Source organism: Papilio xuthus, unplaced genomic scaffold, assembly GCF_000836235.2.
Source record: "Papilio xuthus unplaced genomic scaffold, Pxut_1.1 DF825946.1, whole genome shotgun sequence".
Lineage (NCBI taxonomy): Eukaryota > Metazoa > Arthropoda > Insecta > Lepidoptera > Papilionidae > Papilio > Papilio xuthus.
Window position 1 is genome coordinate 7,255,131 of NW_013532703.1, and position 16,557 is coordinate 7,271,687.

General features: G+C 34.8%; 3 protein-coding genes and 1 non-coding gene across 5 annotated transcripts in view; 3 read left to right on the forward strand and 1 right to left on the reverse strand.

The window, feature by feature from the left end:
• M7BP (Myosin-7a binding protein) overlaps positions 1 to 16,557 on the forward strand; it is a 58,296-nt gene that overhangs the window by 10,297 nt on the left and 31,442 nt on the right. For both annotated transcript variants that reach the window (XM_013320862.1, XM_013320861.1), the window contains exons 2-5: positions 1,113 to 1,304; positions 14,313 to 14,438; positions 14,896 to 14,996; positions 15,392 to 15,538. In XM_013320862.1, coding sequence (XP_013176316.1) covers positions 1,201 to 1,304; positions 14,313 to 14,438; positions 14,896 to 14,996; positions 15,392 to 15,538 — 478 coding nt within the window. In that variant the 5' untranslated portion in view covers positions 1,113 to 1,200. The remainder of the gene's footprint in view (positions 1 to 1,112; positions 1,305 to 14,312; positions 14,439 to 14,895; positions 14,997 to 15,391; positions 15,539 to 16,557) is intronic.
• On the reverse strand, positions 6,153 to 7,675 carry LOC106124319 (uncharacterized). Its single transcript, XM_013320867.1, has 2 exons — positions 7,338 to 7,675; positions 6,153 to 6,415 (listed from the first exon to the last, which is right to left on the reverse strand). The coding sequence occupies exons 1-2, from the start codon at positions 7,632 to 7,634 to the stop codon at positions 6,227 to 6,229; spliced, it is 486 nt and encodes a 161-aa protein (XP_013176321.1). The 5' UTR covers positions 7,635 to 7,675; the 3' UTR covers positions 6,153 to 6,226.
• Positions 9,371 to 11,039, forward strand: LOC106124320 (uncharacterized). The gene has a single exon (XM_013320868.1). It carries the CDS (start codon positions 9,845 to 9,847, stop codon positions 10,076 to 10,078), a length of 234 nt encoding a protein of 77 aa, XP_013176322.1. The 5' UTR covers positions 9,371 to 9,844; the 3' UTR covers positions 10,079 to 11,039.
• Positions 13,046 to 13,117, forward strand: TRNAQ-CUG (transfer RNA glutamine (anticodon CUG)). Its single transcript has one exon. It is a non-coding gene; the product is annotated as a tRNA-Gln (tRNA).

Consider the following 16,557-nt stretch of genomic DNA (forward strand, 5'->3'; position numbering starts at 1 on the left):
TTACTAATATCTTACTTCATAATATTATAAATGCGAATCTTTAGATGGATGGATGTTTGTTTGAAGAGATCTTGAGAACGGCTGTGTAGATGTCGCTGAAATTTGGCATAGATGTAGAACGTAATCTGGAAAAACTCATAGGTTACTATTTAAGTTTTTTCCCAGTACTGCGCGGACGGAGTCGCGGGCGAGATATAGTTATTAGATGATTTCAGTCAAAACAAAATTAACAACGAACTATTTAAATCATTTATGTGCAACTGAAGCTTATCATTCATCGTTCGAATTGTTGCATATTGTTTAGTCGTTCATCTTGATGCGATGTCGTGGGAGTCTCCCGCGCGCCCTCTGCTGGGAACATTCGAACTCATTCCCATTGAATATTGTTTGTGTTTATCGCTTAGAATTAAAAGCTCACGTTGGTAAAGCCGAGGTCAATATTTGTGTAAGACGTGTGAATGATGCTGTAGATAGCAAATACAAGTTTGCAATATACATTAATAACAATAGTTGTAGTTAGTAATGATATTGCTTGATTAGCCCTATAATTATATTGCTGTTTAAAATAATAGAGAAAACGTATATTTTTTTTCTTATGATGCTTGATGTGAAGAGAGACGAAGTACATCTTTCTTTCTTATTTCTTTCTTATTTATCCCTTCGAACTTATCTATATATAAAATAAAGTGTTGTTAGTAACACTATTTATAACTCAAGAACGGCTTTACCGATATGGCTGAAAATTGGTGAGGAGGTGGCTTAGACTAAGGATACTATTTTTTTTTCGAATTTATGCCTTGAAGAGCTGCTTTTTTTAACTTATTAATATTATAAATGGGAATGTTAAGATGGATGTGATGTGGATGGATAGGTGGGCTACACTAATTAAGTTTTTTTTATATATCCACGCGGACGGAATCGCGGGTGACAGCTAGTCATTGTTAAAAGCTGTAATAAATAGTGTTCATACAAGTTAATAGAAAAGATTTGACAGTAGTACAGTCCGCAAAAGGCATTAGCCGCTACAAGACCGGACTGGTGCAACACAATGACCACACAGATACGAAATTAAAGTTTTACGTATTCTTAAGATAAATTATTTTTTGTTTCAGATCTTATTAACATGGACATGTCACAAGTAAACTAAAATCATAAGCATTGTCTAGTGCTTTACTTTACGTAGTGCCATAGTGTGTGAAAATGCCGGACACACTCTCACTGTCGACCGGTGTCAGCCTGGGCCTGCTGGCCGGCATCGTGTCCGGCGTCTGCTATCTCATGGCTAATGGAATTAATTGGCCTAGGTAAGAATTTTTTAGTTTTAGAACTTTCTATAAACATAGTTAATAATGAATACTTATAAACAAAATATAGTTAAACTTCTACCTTAAATTTAAATTAAATATTTTCAGAGTCAATACTTTCTAAAGATTTACGACGAAGGCGCTATGAGTTTAGTAATTCTAGTAAAACTTTCGTTATTTCTTATCAGTTTTAAAAAAATATTATTATTACAAATCTACTGTTGTGATTAAAAAATAAAATAATAAAACAATTGCTATAGGACCATTCCCGTGGCAGAAGAAAGTTTCTTTGACCTTTTATTTAATACAGCGTCATCTAGCGGTAAAAACTAAAAGTAATTGAGCTCTTTATAAATATCTTACCTTTTGAACAACAGATGGCGATACTTTACTTCAAGTCGTACAATCTTCATTGCAAATCATTGTTGTTTTCAACATTTTTAGAGTAGCTCCCGTATGCGTGGTGCGGAGAGATTTACTTCACCCCTATCATAGCGCTCGCATGCGAGAGATTTTTCTTTTTTTTCCATACCGCGCATAATACGAGTCAACTGTGTCCCCGCACGATGCTTGCTTTACAATAACGACTATTGAGATTGAACCTAAAGCTTTTTAATAGTGTATCTCACATCCGCGAAGTCCTCGAGTGAGCGTGCTGTCACCTGTCAGTTTGACAACAATGCGACAACGGCGCCGCGGTGTGTTTGGAAGCCGCATCCGAGCGTGACGACCCAGCGCCCGAGCCCGCGGCGAGAACATCGCAATTATTACTGAAAAATTTAGAAATAGCTAAACGATGCTTCAATTACACAAACTATAGTCATGACTATTTTATTGAATGTTGAAATATTCAAAGTGCAGTAAAATATATATCAAAGTAGATCCATAAAAATAAATTAATAGAAATAGATAAATGCGCCTAGTTCTCGAAATACCTTTTTATAAGGAAGGTTTTTATTCCTCAATTTCGCAAAAGCCTATAATTTGCTCTTTTTATGGTTATCATTTCACTGCGTTTGTCAAAACATCACGTTTTTGAAATGCCTTTCCGCTTTCAATAACGATCCTAAGCGTAATTTACGAAAGTTACTTTCAACACAAATGCACTACAGTAAAAGTCTTATTAACTAGAAATTACTAAATGTTACTAATTAAACTATTTTATTAAGTTCGTCTATTTTCAATTTTAAGACTATATTTGTCATAGAATAAACAGCTAAATAAAGGATAAGCAGGTCTTGTACAGTCTTTTGTTATCAACCATATCATTACCGGTGTAAAGGAACTGTTTTGGTTGTAATATTACGGAGGGAAAATATTTGTCAAAAAAATAACTACGTAAAATAAAATCTGCGTAACAATATATATACTACTATAATAATGTATAAATTTAGTTACTGCAAATTCTAACTTATAAATGTGAATGTTTGTATGGATGGATAGAAAGATGTTTGTTAGAACAGAACGGCTGCATAGATCTCGCGTCATAATTGTAGAACATATCCTGGTTAAAGACATAGGCTACCAATTAAGTTTTTTTTTTAAAAATCCGCACAAACACGTGCGCTAGCTAGTAATCATAAGTAACAATAAAATTGTTCATCGTAGGTATATGACGTAGGAATAGCTAACTTTGCCTGAAGGTTTATTTTCATGACCTTACAGAAAAACTGCTCATTATGAATCATCATTCTGTTCACTATGGAGATGTGTCCGGCGTTCAGTCTGTCTGTCAGTCACTTTTTGTCATTACTCCGTTACGTACGCTTAGAAACGGAGCGGTCCACTTTAACACAGTTTTAGAACTTTTTTTCTTCACTTTTTTAATTATTCTGTGTTGTACTGTGAATGAAATTGTGCAGTTGTGCTGTGTAAATAATGATTCAGTTATTTAATGTTTATTAAGGTATTTATAATTTATATAAAGTTATATTATTTATAATTATAGATTTTTTTATATTGCTTGTAATCGAGAAATTACTAACTCTCTAGAATCGTTAAAAGACTACGATGAATGTTACGAGATTTTTATTTGCTATAATTCTCCAGGTTTATGATTAAATCTTATTTTATCTTCTTGCCTTTTTTAATAAGGTTCGTAACTAAACTCTACAATAGAAATTACAGATGCTTTAGCTACATTTAATCGACAGAGACGCACAGAGAGATATTATTTCCTCTTCCTATACGTCACCACCACACACGTCCTTTCCTAATAACAGGGTGGGAAGGGAAAGATGACTAACTTAGGCCTCCAGACAGAACTATCCCTTACTCAATACTCGATTGTGATTACTTTAGCAGTAATTAAAAATACAAATCAATATTTTTATCAATCTGCTGTCCGTGTTTTATTAATATTAGATAAAGGTAACATGACGGAGATAACATTTTTTACATATAAATTACAGATTAGAACTATTTAAGACTATAGGAACGTACGGACATCTGTAACACAGAATCTTCACTGAATGTTACGCTAATAGCTAATAGTTCCTGAAAACACTGAATTAATTCTTCAACTAATGTATAATGCGTAGTACCATAAACTAAGAGACGTCGTGGTTGCAACCATTTATTTCTTTTTTTTTGTAACTTTAACGAATTCGAATGTGGTAACACAGAGTGATTTGAACGCAAATTAATCAGAACCGATCCTATTTCAGATATAGCCACATCGAATTATAATAATATAAAATTATAAAGGCTTGCATTTTCACAACGGCCAGCTTTGCAATCAACATCTCTGAGCCGCAATAATAAAATAATCGACGTTAGTAGAATAATGATTTTTTTCATGGACTACACATATATTAAATGTTTTAGTACTAATAACATAACCTCCAAAAATCTATAATCAGTTAACACAAGTTAGCAATTCATTTGACCTTACTGTTAACAATGAACAACCAGGAACACTATTGTAGACCTTGTTATACGATAAATAAGAAATGCATACAACATTTTTCATCAACCTGCCTGTTGCCGACAGATACGGAACTTTTTACACGTTTTTATTCATAATTGTTATATTTTTGAATTTAGAACTCTATATGTTTTTTCTTCCTTTTTCTCTATTTTTAAAACCAGCAGTTGTAAATATATTCTTGTAACAGTGCGTGCTTTTCTCTTTATTTCTAATAATTCTATTCAATATTTTTATTTTATCTTTTATTATAACATATAACATAATATTCCAAAATTCATCCCAATCTAAACGCTCTTTCCATCCTTACATTTTCCGTCGTCTTTACTGCCCTTATCACTATCGAGGGTCGGCACAGTATGCACTACTCCTTCATACATCTCATCAGCCGTCATATCCGAGTCTACCCCCTTCCTACGCGTATCCTCTTTCACACAGTCATTCCATACTTTTTTTTGGTCTTTGTCTACCTTTGTAGCCATCCACATTCGATCTCAAATGCATACAACATTTTTACAAACATTAAAATCAAAATTTTTTATCCGTCTAATTATATCATGTTTTCGAATGTGCGACCGTTGTTTTCTAATCTACCATCCGTGTTTTGTTTTTGGTTGTTTGCATTTTTAAAATTGTTTAAAAAAGGTAATGTCAGCCGGCACGTCCGTTGTCTGGTGTGGGGTGGGTGGGGGGCGGTGAGGGGGGCGCGGGCGTTGTTTTGGCGCCACGCACCGGTGCGCGCCAACGCCATGTGACTTTCATAACTCACAACATCCATATAGTCGGGCAAACTTATGTGACCCGGTGCGCGATAGTGATGCTACATTATTATAGCTTATTAGTGTAAGTTAAAGTTAAAATAAAGTAAATTTCATAATATTTTTTGAGAGAACTAAAAAAATAAAATAACGTCTCTCTTATCGGGTCACTTAAGTTTGTCGCACTATAATCCAAAGGCTCATTTTTAATTTATCTATTTTGCTTGGTTCAAGGTATCAGGGTACAATGGTTTGATGGTTATTTGTAAAACAACCACATATGAATTTTTAAGTTCTAAATAGACTAAATAATAACGCTTTGTTTTATTAATTAATAATAGTTAGTAAAATATTTTCATTAAATATATTTGTAATAGATGAGGCATGTCCATGCCCCCATGTTGTCAACTCATCCGTTTAACAACATGACCTCACATCCGCTTGCATCGATCAACTGTGACCAATTCATAGTAAAAATGAAGGAATTATAGACGCGTAGACTTCAGATAAGGGCAGCTAAAACCGATGAGATTCAATTCAACAACGAATAAAAAAGGCAGATAGATATTCACCTCGATCTATAAGTTAATGTAGTAACTTCAAATTATATAATTTTTACTCCGCATTATTCAGGAAATGTGTACGTATTTTAAACGTTATAAGTTATTCTCACGTCGGTGCGTGCTTCCTGCGCACGCGCCGCCACTTCCTTCGCAGGTGGCGCACGGATCATTGCACGCGCATGACTCGCTTACACATTGCCACAGTATCACATAATATAACATAAAGAATACAGACTGTTATTGATTATTGATAAAAATCCCCACTCATTTCTTATTATCTACTGTCTATCTGTGCGCCCCCGGAAAGTAACTCGTAATTTAAATTCTCCAGCGTCAGTATCTTCAGCAGCGTCTTTGTGACAAAACGCCTGAAAGATTTATAATAGCAATCAATTAGACACAGACACTTTGCTATTGTTTTGCAGCTTTACGTTTTCCATATTTCGTGAAACCCCAATTCGCTCTTTATTAGGAGAAGCAATTTACGGACAAAAATGTTTTATGAAATTCCTTAAAATAAGTTTTGTTTATATGTCGAACAAATAAAATAGGTTTGATTCACAAATAAGGGAAACGCCTGTGTATTTCAAAGAGCAAACTATTACTTAATTATTTTTATTTCACGAAAATAAAAGTTAAATTATCTTAGAAAACGTTTAAACAAAAACATCACATTTACTTCTTCTTGGTCCCTGGTTTTAATGAAGTCTTGCTCGGCAAAGAAGGCGACTGCTTGGACATGGGCGAGGTGTGCCGGCTGCCATCCTCTGACAACATGTAATTCCTGATCCTCGTCTTCAGCTCGGCGTATAATCTATTCTCGTGATTCAGCTGAGGCAACGCCGTCACTCGCCGGTCAATTTCCTAAATAACGAAAGAAAATTATATAAAAATATTGCCTATTAACTGGCAACTGCTGGATCGTTGACCTCTAGAAACAGGAAAGATATTTTGCATAGCCAAAACTCCTGGTAAAAATGTACAATGTTGTGGGGTTTGATTCATATTAGGTATTTAAATTGTTATCAAGAAAGCAGTAAGCCATATAACATCAAATGAAACTGTATAATTGACACACAGAAGCTTGTTTTTTGAAAGTAAATATCAATTACTCTGACATTTGAAACATTTCAGAGGTGTAAGCTCGGAGAGTGTCAACCTTGGGGTCCTGTCGCAACGCACGTCACATTACAAACTCCTATGAAACTGCGAGGGCTAAGCAATATGTTGCACAACGATTGCTGCTGGCTACTGGATGTGGCCCTCAGAAGCCCGCTCACTTAACATTACTAAATAACTGGAAGTGACAAACGCAGATTGAAAGTAAAACTGGATATAAAAAGTTACACTGTAATCTTTTAGTATACGAATTTAATCTCTACAAAGAGGTAAATAAATAAAATATAGTGAACATTCAAAACTATTATAGTTCTAGACATGCTATTACCAAAGCTGGCTTTTTAAATTAGCACTGTGAACAAGTGGCAACGAATCGTAGTTTACAGTTTTGTTATCCTATCTATTGAAAGGTACTTAAATATTGTCTGCTATATATTTAAGGTCGTGACTACTCATTTAAATAAACTACATATATCCCAATGAAATATTATAAATGCGAATGTTTGGATGGATGGATGAATATTTTTGAAGGTCTCTCTAGAACGGCTAAACGGATCTCGATGTGTAGACATAGTCTGCAAGAACACATAGGTTACTTTTTTTTTAATTCCGCGCGGACGGAGTTCGGGTAGACAGCTAGTATTTTGTATATCTATATCAAACAGACCTGTAATACAATAACATAGTACGTCTTTCTATGCTCGAAGTATTCCGCTCCGTTGGTATATGGTGGCAGACTGAACAGCTTCTTCAGAACCCCATCTTCATCACAAATGTCGAAATGCGTATATATGCCGAGCTTGCACTTCTTCCTAATGTACTCCAGCATAACCCTCACGTGGCAATCTGGGTTGAGGAGTAGCGTCTCCTCCACTGACGAGTCTAGTTCGGATTCTGAAGACCGTTTTCTTACTAAAGAATAAGATAATTCTGGCTCGTCTCTATATATTAAGTAAATGAACATAATTTTTATTACGATATAAATTAAAAGACTTAATTATTTGACGTTTGTGACATAATGACATTTTTAATTATAATAAAAAGCAATGCAAAAAAAAAAATAATTTCAATCAAATAATATTGCAAAAGATAAATTTATACTATCCTACTAATATTATAAATGCGAATGTTTGAATGTTAAAATAGCTCAACGGGTCTCAATAATTTGGCACAGATGTAGAAAATAGTCTAGAATAAATCAAGTTTCGTTTAATTCCACGCAGACGTCGCGGGCAACAGCTAGTATATTGTAAGTTTGTTCAACAAAAATGCATAATAACGTCTCACTTGTGATTCTTGGTACCCACAAATTCATACCTTTGTTTTAAGAAAAACATTATTTTCACAATATTAACATCTCTATCTCTAATCATAAGTGTAGCATTCGTTGCGTTATATTTGTCTCGTTCACGTACCGACACGTTTTGCCGGTCCAAAGGTCTGACATCGACTGTCCCCTCTCTCCGTCATATACTTATGGCGTGTACCGTGACCGCTCAATACAAACAACTCTACGTTTATGCATACACTACAATAAGGATAAATCTCTATTGTGTTTTAGTGTTTAATTAATATTCGTACAAGTCAAAATAACAAGTCAAGGTCGTTATCGTTCAACGAACCAATCATATCAGTTTTTAAATGTACAAACATATACACATTCATTTTAATAAACGAGAAAGTAACAATCTGTTTTTAAAGACTACAGAGTCAATCTCCCCCTTTTTTATATCATAAGGTGGCAAACGATCGAGCGGCCACCTGAAATCGCTGAAATAGCAAAGTGACCATTGGCCATAGACATACGCAATTACGTATGCGTTGCCTAACTTTAATCAATGGAAGAGAGGATGCACAGAAAGAAAATATTTTCCCTTTCCATGCATCCTCTCATCCGGAAAGTCCACTTCCACTTCCCATCCTTTCCTTATAAGAAAAAGGGTGGGAAGCGAAAGAGGACTGAATTAAGCCTCCGGGACGCACACTCATCAGACGAAACGCGGAATTCCTTCCACTTGACGCCTATCTTCTGCGTGGTCGTGGTATTTCACCGGGCGAGCCGGGACAATTCGTGCGAAGATGTTAAAGCGGACTGTACCACTGTTTACCTCTACCTCGATATACTAGCTTTAGTTCAGAAAATTCGGTCTAATACTTTCTTACATTTTTATTTGTGTTACATTTCTTATAGCTAAATATTTTATCAATTACGATAACCTATTTAGTAGGAAGTATCTTTAGGTAACTGTACAATGACCTGAATTGATTAGAACGAACATGTTTATATAGTTCTTCATATGATTGTTATTGGCAAAATGTTCGTTAATAAACATTGTATTAGATCTTTCTTTAGTAAGTAAATAAGTCCTCGTATTATTTCATAATGTTCATAATTTATGTTTAAACTGGTGCAACTAAACCCTGACTTACAAGATGTTCCAAAACATCAACTAACCTTTCTAAATTTTAGCAGCAATATAACTACTGTTGCAAGCAATTCAGTCATTTTACATTTAATAATACGCGAATTACACTAGTTTTGTTTGTGAACGACGTGTATTAAACATATTGGATAGTCCATAATGTTTCTTTGACTTTTACCTTTTAATTTATAACGTAATCAAATGAATTTTCTGTGAGTTATTAAAGGTTTCATAAATAGTATTATATAAACAGCATATTAATTAGTTTCCTTACACAGAATTCATTTGAATTGTTGAGAAATAACAATAATAAATATGAAATTAAAACTAAACTTCATAGTATAAATGACTCAGCGTTGAAGCAATTAGTTTCGAATATAATCAAAGAGAAACAATAGGCGCTAAGAATAGCGCGCACATCCGATTTAGCGTATGTATCGCGAGTAAAGGTCAGCGCATTCGACACCCGGCTAGCGCAGCCTTGACCGCAAAACGGTTGCGCTCACCCGCATTTCGATCGTTTCCCAATGCTGGGAATCTAACTAAAACGATTCATATTTCATAAGAGCCGCTTCTTACGACACGCGACGGCCGCCGGCGGCGCGGTGCAGTGCGTTGCGGCTCCGATAAGCATTGCATTGAACACACGAGTGTCGGACCGCGCGCCGACGGCACGGTATCACTGCCGAATCGATGCGAATACGACGTGCGTAACGCGAGCGCTTGAAATACAAACATGGTCTAATCCAAAATGGCATTATCTGGAGTGTCAACCCTGGCCACGTACGTCGCCGCGTGGCCGCCGCCCGGCCCGCTGCATAGCTCCTTCCAGTTCCACCACCAGGGTTCAAACTTCGCCATATTCGTGATATTCTTCGCCCTGTGCATGATGGAGGTGGTAGTGCTGAAGATAATCACGGAGGAGCAGAGAGACCAGGGCTCAAGGAGTGTAACTTCCATGTGGTTCGACATGGATGAAGACTGAATGACGAAAGTGCTGTGTGTTGCAAGTGAACATTAAAATATGTCACAATCGACTCTCGTCGATAACTTCTGCAACAATTTCGTTATAAGCAAATATGGAAAGTGTTAAACACGAAGGACTGATGTAAATAATTAATTGGTAAACATGTTCGTGTAAATGAGTACAAAATTATTAATTTTAGGCAAAATAATTTAAGATGGTAGTCATTTTTGAAATAAAATATATTTTAAAATTAAAAAATTATAAAAAATTATAATTACAAAACTAAAATATTATAATGGGACACAATGAAAACAAAATAACAATATTAAAATCATGAGTAATGCAAGGAAAAAACAGCTTATATCTTTTTTGTGCTGCTATCCAGTCGTAAATAATTTTTTTCGTTACTTTTACAATGGAACATCAACATAGTGTATTATCATTAAATTTCAAATGAATTTAAAGTTTAATTGAAATTTTTATTTCATATTTTTTGTAAAACACAGTTTAAAAATGTTTGCGTCTGTTTAACCTAAAACCTATCCGCATTTAAATGTATTTATAAACATACATTTTAAATGTAAACAATCAATTTCATAATAAAATAATATTTACATTATTGTAAATGATATTACCAATAACTTTGTTTGAAATAGATAATTATATTTTGTTATTAAATTGTTTAATATTTAATTGTTTACGAAAACATTGTTTGAAATATATTTTGTACGTGATGTTTTATCTTTTTATTTAAACTAGTGGTCACCCGTGACTTCGACAGCGCAGGATTAAAAATAAGTTACCTAATAATATGCTGGCTTGCATCAGCTGCTTTCCAGCCCAAGTCCCGTCAAAATCGGTCCAGTTATTCCGGAGATTATAGGGAAAAAACGCGGCCATACAGACTTACAAACAGAAAAAAACTTTATCAAATTGGTTTATCAAATATATCATGTGTACGAAATATGTTTTTTTTTTGTCGATACATACAGACACTTCAATTTTATTAACATGTTTAGATGTATTGATTAAAACTTTTATGGACAATTTTGTTTGACTTTTCACTAATGGTATAAAAGTACATTTGAAATCTGTTTATTTGGTTGTGATAAAATGGATTAGCTTCATAATTAAGATAAGGACCGAGAAAATAGTTTCACTAAAATTGGCAGAATACTTTTTATACCAGATAAAACTTCGATCCTGTTAAGAAAAATAATAAGAAAGAGTTTAGATGTTTTTTTTAAATCATAAGGTGGCAAACGAGCGAGCGGCCACCTGAAATCGCTGAAATAACGAAGTGACCCATAGACATACGCAATTGCATATGCGTTGCCTACTTTTAATCGACGGCGGAGAGGATGCACAGAAAGAAAATATTTTCTCTTCCCATGCATCCTCTCATCCGGAAAGTCCACTTCCACTTCCCATCCTTTCCTTACAAGAAAAAGGGTGGGAAGGGAAAGAAGACTAAATTAAGCCTCCGGGACGCACACTCATCAGACTGTACGCGGAATTGCTTCCACTTGACGCCTGTCTTCTGTGCGGTCGTGATATTTCACCGAGTCAGGCCATTTCGTCCGAAGATGTTAAAGCGGGCTCTACCACTGTTAAATATCTCGATTGAAAGGCTCAGAATTGTTTATACCTAGTTTATTGTATTACGATACATATCATGGTTACTACTGTTTTACATTTTGTAAAAAAAAAATATTAATTATGTACGCATTGAACGAACCTTTTGTGTTAAATAAAATAAATGTCGAATTTCGCGGTTCAAAAAACTTGCGGTCATTCGCATTTAGATTAATTTGGGAAAAACAAAAGCTGCCTCAAATCACAAGGACAGAACTCCACTATACTTGTATGAATACACATTGTCACCCCTTACATTCTCTTTTACAAAACGCAGAATGTTCATGAGTTTTTGAGACAAAAATCCCCGTATAAAAAATGTTATGTCAAAGATAATAAGAGGGTTGAGGGGAGATGTTTTATACAGAGATTTTGGTCTAAGAAACCAACGGTGAATTAAGTATCTTACTAATACTATAAATGCGAATGTTTGGATGTATGTTTGTTAGAAGGTATCTCCAGGTGTCTTCATGAATATGTCATTGTAGATCATTGCTTGGAAGAACACATAGGCTACTAATTAACTCGTCGACGGAGTCGCGGGCGACAGTATTACGTAGTACGTTGCCCAGAATATTCGTCGTAACGAACATGGAAATCCGTTAAGCATTTCATTTGTGTTTTGTTTCACGTGTGGCGCAAAAATCGTGAGAGAGAACTTATCATTAGTTAATTTTTACAGATGAATAGATTAAGACATTTATTTTAAATATTTACAAGAGAATTTTTTACGCTATAATAAAACATTCATTATTTATAATTTTAAATGTAAATCATGCAATAATACTTAATTTAATTATCATTGTGTTTTTTATTAACAGAATTTTATTGTTTTAATGTATTTTGCACGTAAAATATGAAGGTCGCATCGCATTACATGTAAATTATTCGCAGTTTTTCAGAAACAATAATTAAAACACTTTATTTTTTCACAAACTGTTTCAGACAAAAAATTAACTTCCGTATCTTACTAATATTATAAATGTGAATGTTTGTAGAACAGCTGCATGTATCTCGCTGACATTTGACGTATATATAGAACATAGTCTGGCATAATACATGGGCTATTAATTAGAGTTATTTTTAACTTCGCATGGACTCAGTCGCGGACGACAGTTTGTTGTGAAAAATTAATAATTAAAAATAGAACAACATTTACGTTAATTTCCATGACAATTTTAATAAATATTATTTTATAAAAATTTAGAAACAGAATATTAATAAATATTGAGAAATCATTAAGAGTATTTTTGCATTAAAAATTAACGTTTAATATAAACATACAAAAATAAAACTTAAGAACCAAAATAATTTTGGTACAGATTAAAAATTTCGTCTCCAACGATCATCGGTTCCATGGTGTAATGGTTAGCACTCTGGACTCTGAATCCAGCGATCCGAGTTCAAATCTCGGTGGAACCTGACATTTTGTTAACGCAAAGTAAGCCATTTTCAAATAAAATTTAAATTTAGAACACAAGTCTGCCTACGCCTAATTTGTAAAGCGAATATTACCACCGCTTTCTTTTTGCAATCAAAATTCCCTTATTACGCGCAATAATAACAAAATTAAAGTTTTACAATACTTAAAAAAAAGAAATCATAAAATAGAAAGGTCAATCCGTACGATCCTAAGATCTATCACCCTGTATATAAGCTAAGATGGTTCAGCCCTAGTAACAACCTTGATGTCATTAATATATCAAGTAAACAGAGTGTATCTTTGTTTACATTAATATAATATCCATGATAAAACATTCATGACGTAAAAACACTCGCCCGTGACCTCGTATCTAATAGAGTGTGGGTTTCCATTGCAGAAAACCTGGTATAAAACATTGAATTACAAAATGAAACGGCAATAAATCTCAGAAATAACATTATTAATGGTGGACTGATTTAAATATAGCCTACTATTTTGGACTTGTGCCATGTAATGTCACAAGAAGGATGTCATAATTAACGTACTTGTTAAAAAGTTTTTGATAATTGAGTTTGCTAGAGACAGAACATTTTCAAGTCTCCTAGCCCCTACTAAGTTAAATAAACTCGAACGTTTTGGATTTTCTTTATCAAAACTTCTAGTTTTCTTGCTTTATTTATTTTGTTTTATTCATAAAATATTTTCCTCCTGCCTGGATAATGAGCGTACAGGCATATTAGATAATTTTTTTGGAAATAAATTGAAAATAACGTTTTACAACATACAAATAATAAAGGCAACTAATAATTATTAAACAAAAAAAAACACGTGAACAAATACAATCAAGACATCAATCAAATTATTTGAATTATTTAAATCGAGTTTGAGTCGAGTTCAACAACACAATGGTAGCGCTACTCTCAATTGTGCAATGGACAGTTCATTGACCCGCACTGCAGCCAGCATTGCCCAATGCAATGCAAAACACGTCGTCCTAGGGAATGTAGTTGTTGCCAATACAAATTAATATTGCGTAATAAACCAAACTAGATTAAACAGATGTACTTACCATATTAAACTTTCAGATAAGGAATCTTTTTAATTTTTCGCTGTTAAAATCCAACATTGAATTATATAAAAATTTAAAGAATTTGTGAAATTATCAATTTAATAAAATCGTGTATATTGTTGCAGAGATGAAGAGATCTATAGAAAGCACAAACAACGCAGCATAACATCATCTGCTAAGCCGAGCGTGTGCGTCCAATGCGGGGGACACACTGAGGGCGGTGTTGTTCCCTGCGTGTGTCACAACCACAAGTAAGACACCGTTTTAACGAAACACACGTTGCCGGAGGCCTAACTTTAGTTCTCTTTTCCTTCCCACGATTTTCTTAAAAAGAATAGAATGGGAAGGAGAAGCGGATTTGATGGAGGAGGGGATGGGGATGGAACAAACTTTATGCAACGTAGACAACGCATCTGCAATTCGGGATGTCTATAGGCAGCGGTCATTCTGCCATTTCAATATGTGTCGTGGTTTAATCATTAAAACCTTAATGCCATATTGTAATAATAACGCAATAATCATTCATTTTCCCATAACTTGACTATAAAAAGCAAAAAATCACGAAGGATTATAATGCAACACTTTTAAGTTTGTAAAAAAATATAACTTTTTCAGCAATGGTTTGATACAGGCTTATAAATATGATAATGTGTTTGATAAACCTTTTCTCTTAACGTTTCTTTGATAGAATACACAATATTTTTACAGGCCTGTGAAGTTCGAGTCTGGTGCATGGTTCCTGCGGCAGGCGCAGCGCGCGCTCAGCATGATGCCCTGGTCCCTCAGCACCGACAAGCTGGAGCAGATTGGTAAGATATAATGCCATTCAAACTTCATGGCAACTCAAGCTTGCTCCATACCAAAAACCCGTACTCTGTAGAGCTGTACAAAAAATGTGTACAGGGTAATAACTAACAGGTCATATGCCTACAAACGTACGATTTAACTGTACTGTTAACATTGTGCACTTAAAACAGAAGGTTTGTAGCGAGCTTTACAATTACAAGAGAGATGCTACACAAAACACAATCTTAGGTTTCTGTGGAGGCACACTGCTGTGCGCGCTTTAGTCACTTGCAATGCCCCGTCCCCGGTTACAAGGATATACGTTTGCACTAATCTCGAGCCGCTATAAAAGATTGAATCTTACTACCCAATTATTTAAAATGATGATGTAAAGTGTAACGTTTGTGTTATTGTGCAGAGGAGGAGTGCGAGCCAAGCTCGAGCATGGGCGACGTGTCCAGCGAGCTGCACAGCATCCGGGAGTTCCTGGAGCTGCTGTCAGCGCGGCTGGCCGGAGGCGCGCTGGAAGGTACCAGGGTCGCGCCGCTATATGACCATCCCGAATGTACGTACAACTTTTTATTTGATTTCGATCTCAATTTCGAATAAGTAGTGACATCTATCGATATTTTTTGCAATGCTGCTTCATATGAATCATTATAGATGGCGCTAATTTAAATTTCATATCTGAAATTAAACTACAATTGATTAACAACATTTTTTTAAACTGCTGATTAAATTAATATGTTCACCATCTTAAAATAGTTCTATTGTCCATCCAATCCATTTGTTTTAATAGTTGCTGTTGCTGTGTTGTAGACAAAGCCATTTCAATAACTAGCAGTGCCTGTCAATTTTAACGAGCAAAATATATTTGCAACATCCACTATAAAATTTGTCGCAGCAAGTTTTCCCGCGAACAAAATTACTGTATTAAAATTTAGTATCGCCGTGAATTAAGAATTAGAATCTGTTCGTTATGTAGACATGTAAACTTGTCTAGATGCAAAGATGTTCGAGCGCCATCATGCGAAACTTCGCGGTGCGCTGACCGCCCTCTCCACCGCGCTACGAGACGCGCTAACACGTAAGACACGGAGACTATGGGACTTAGCATGCACCATGTTCTAGCACAAAAGGCGCCTACAGAATATTATTAGCACTATTCCACAGTTTTACAACACGAAATGCTTTTAGCACGACTTTTAGATAGTGAAATATAGTAACTGGTGTATTGTAAATTAAAACATCTCTTAGTTTTACGTATGCCTATTATTTTTGTATCCTTCTTGTTGATATTTTAAGCATGATGCATGCATTTACGACCATAATCAATAGTTTCCTTTAAACCCTATGTTTTAATAAAATAATTATAGTATTATATAAATAGGGGGCAAAGTTCCCAAACCGCAAAACTCGTCTCGTCAGCCATTACTTATGTTTTTACTTGTACAACTTTTTGCCGTAACAGAGAATGAGATAATTTTACCACGAACGGGTTTTTTCGCGTCGCGTATGTTTTATTACATCGATGAATTCTGTAAGTTGATGTCACTTCGTTTAAAATAGTAATATCAAAATAAA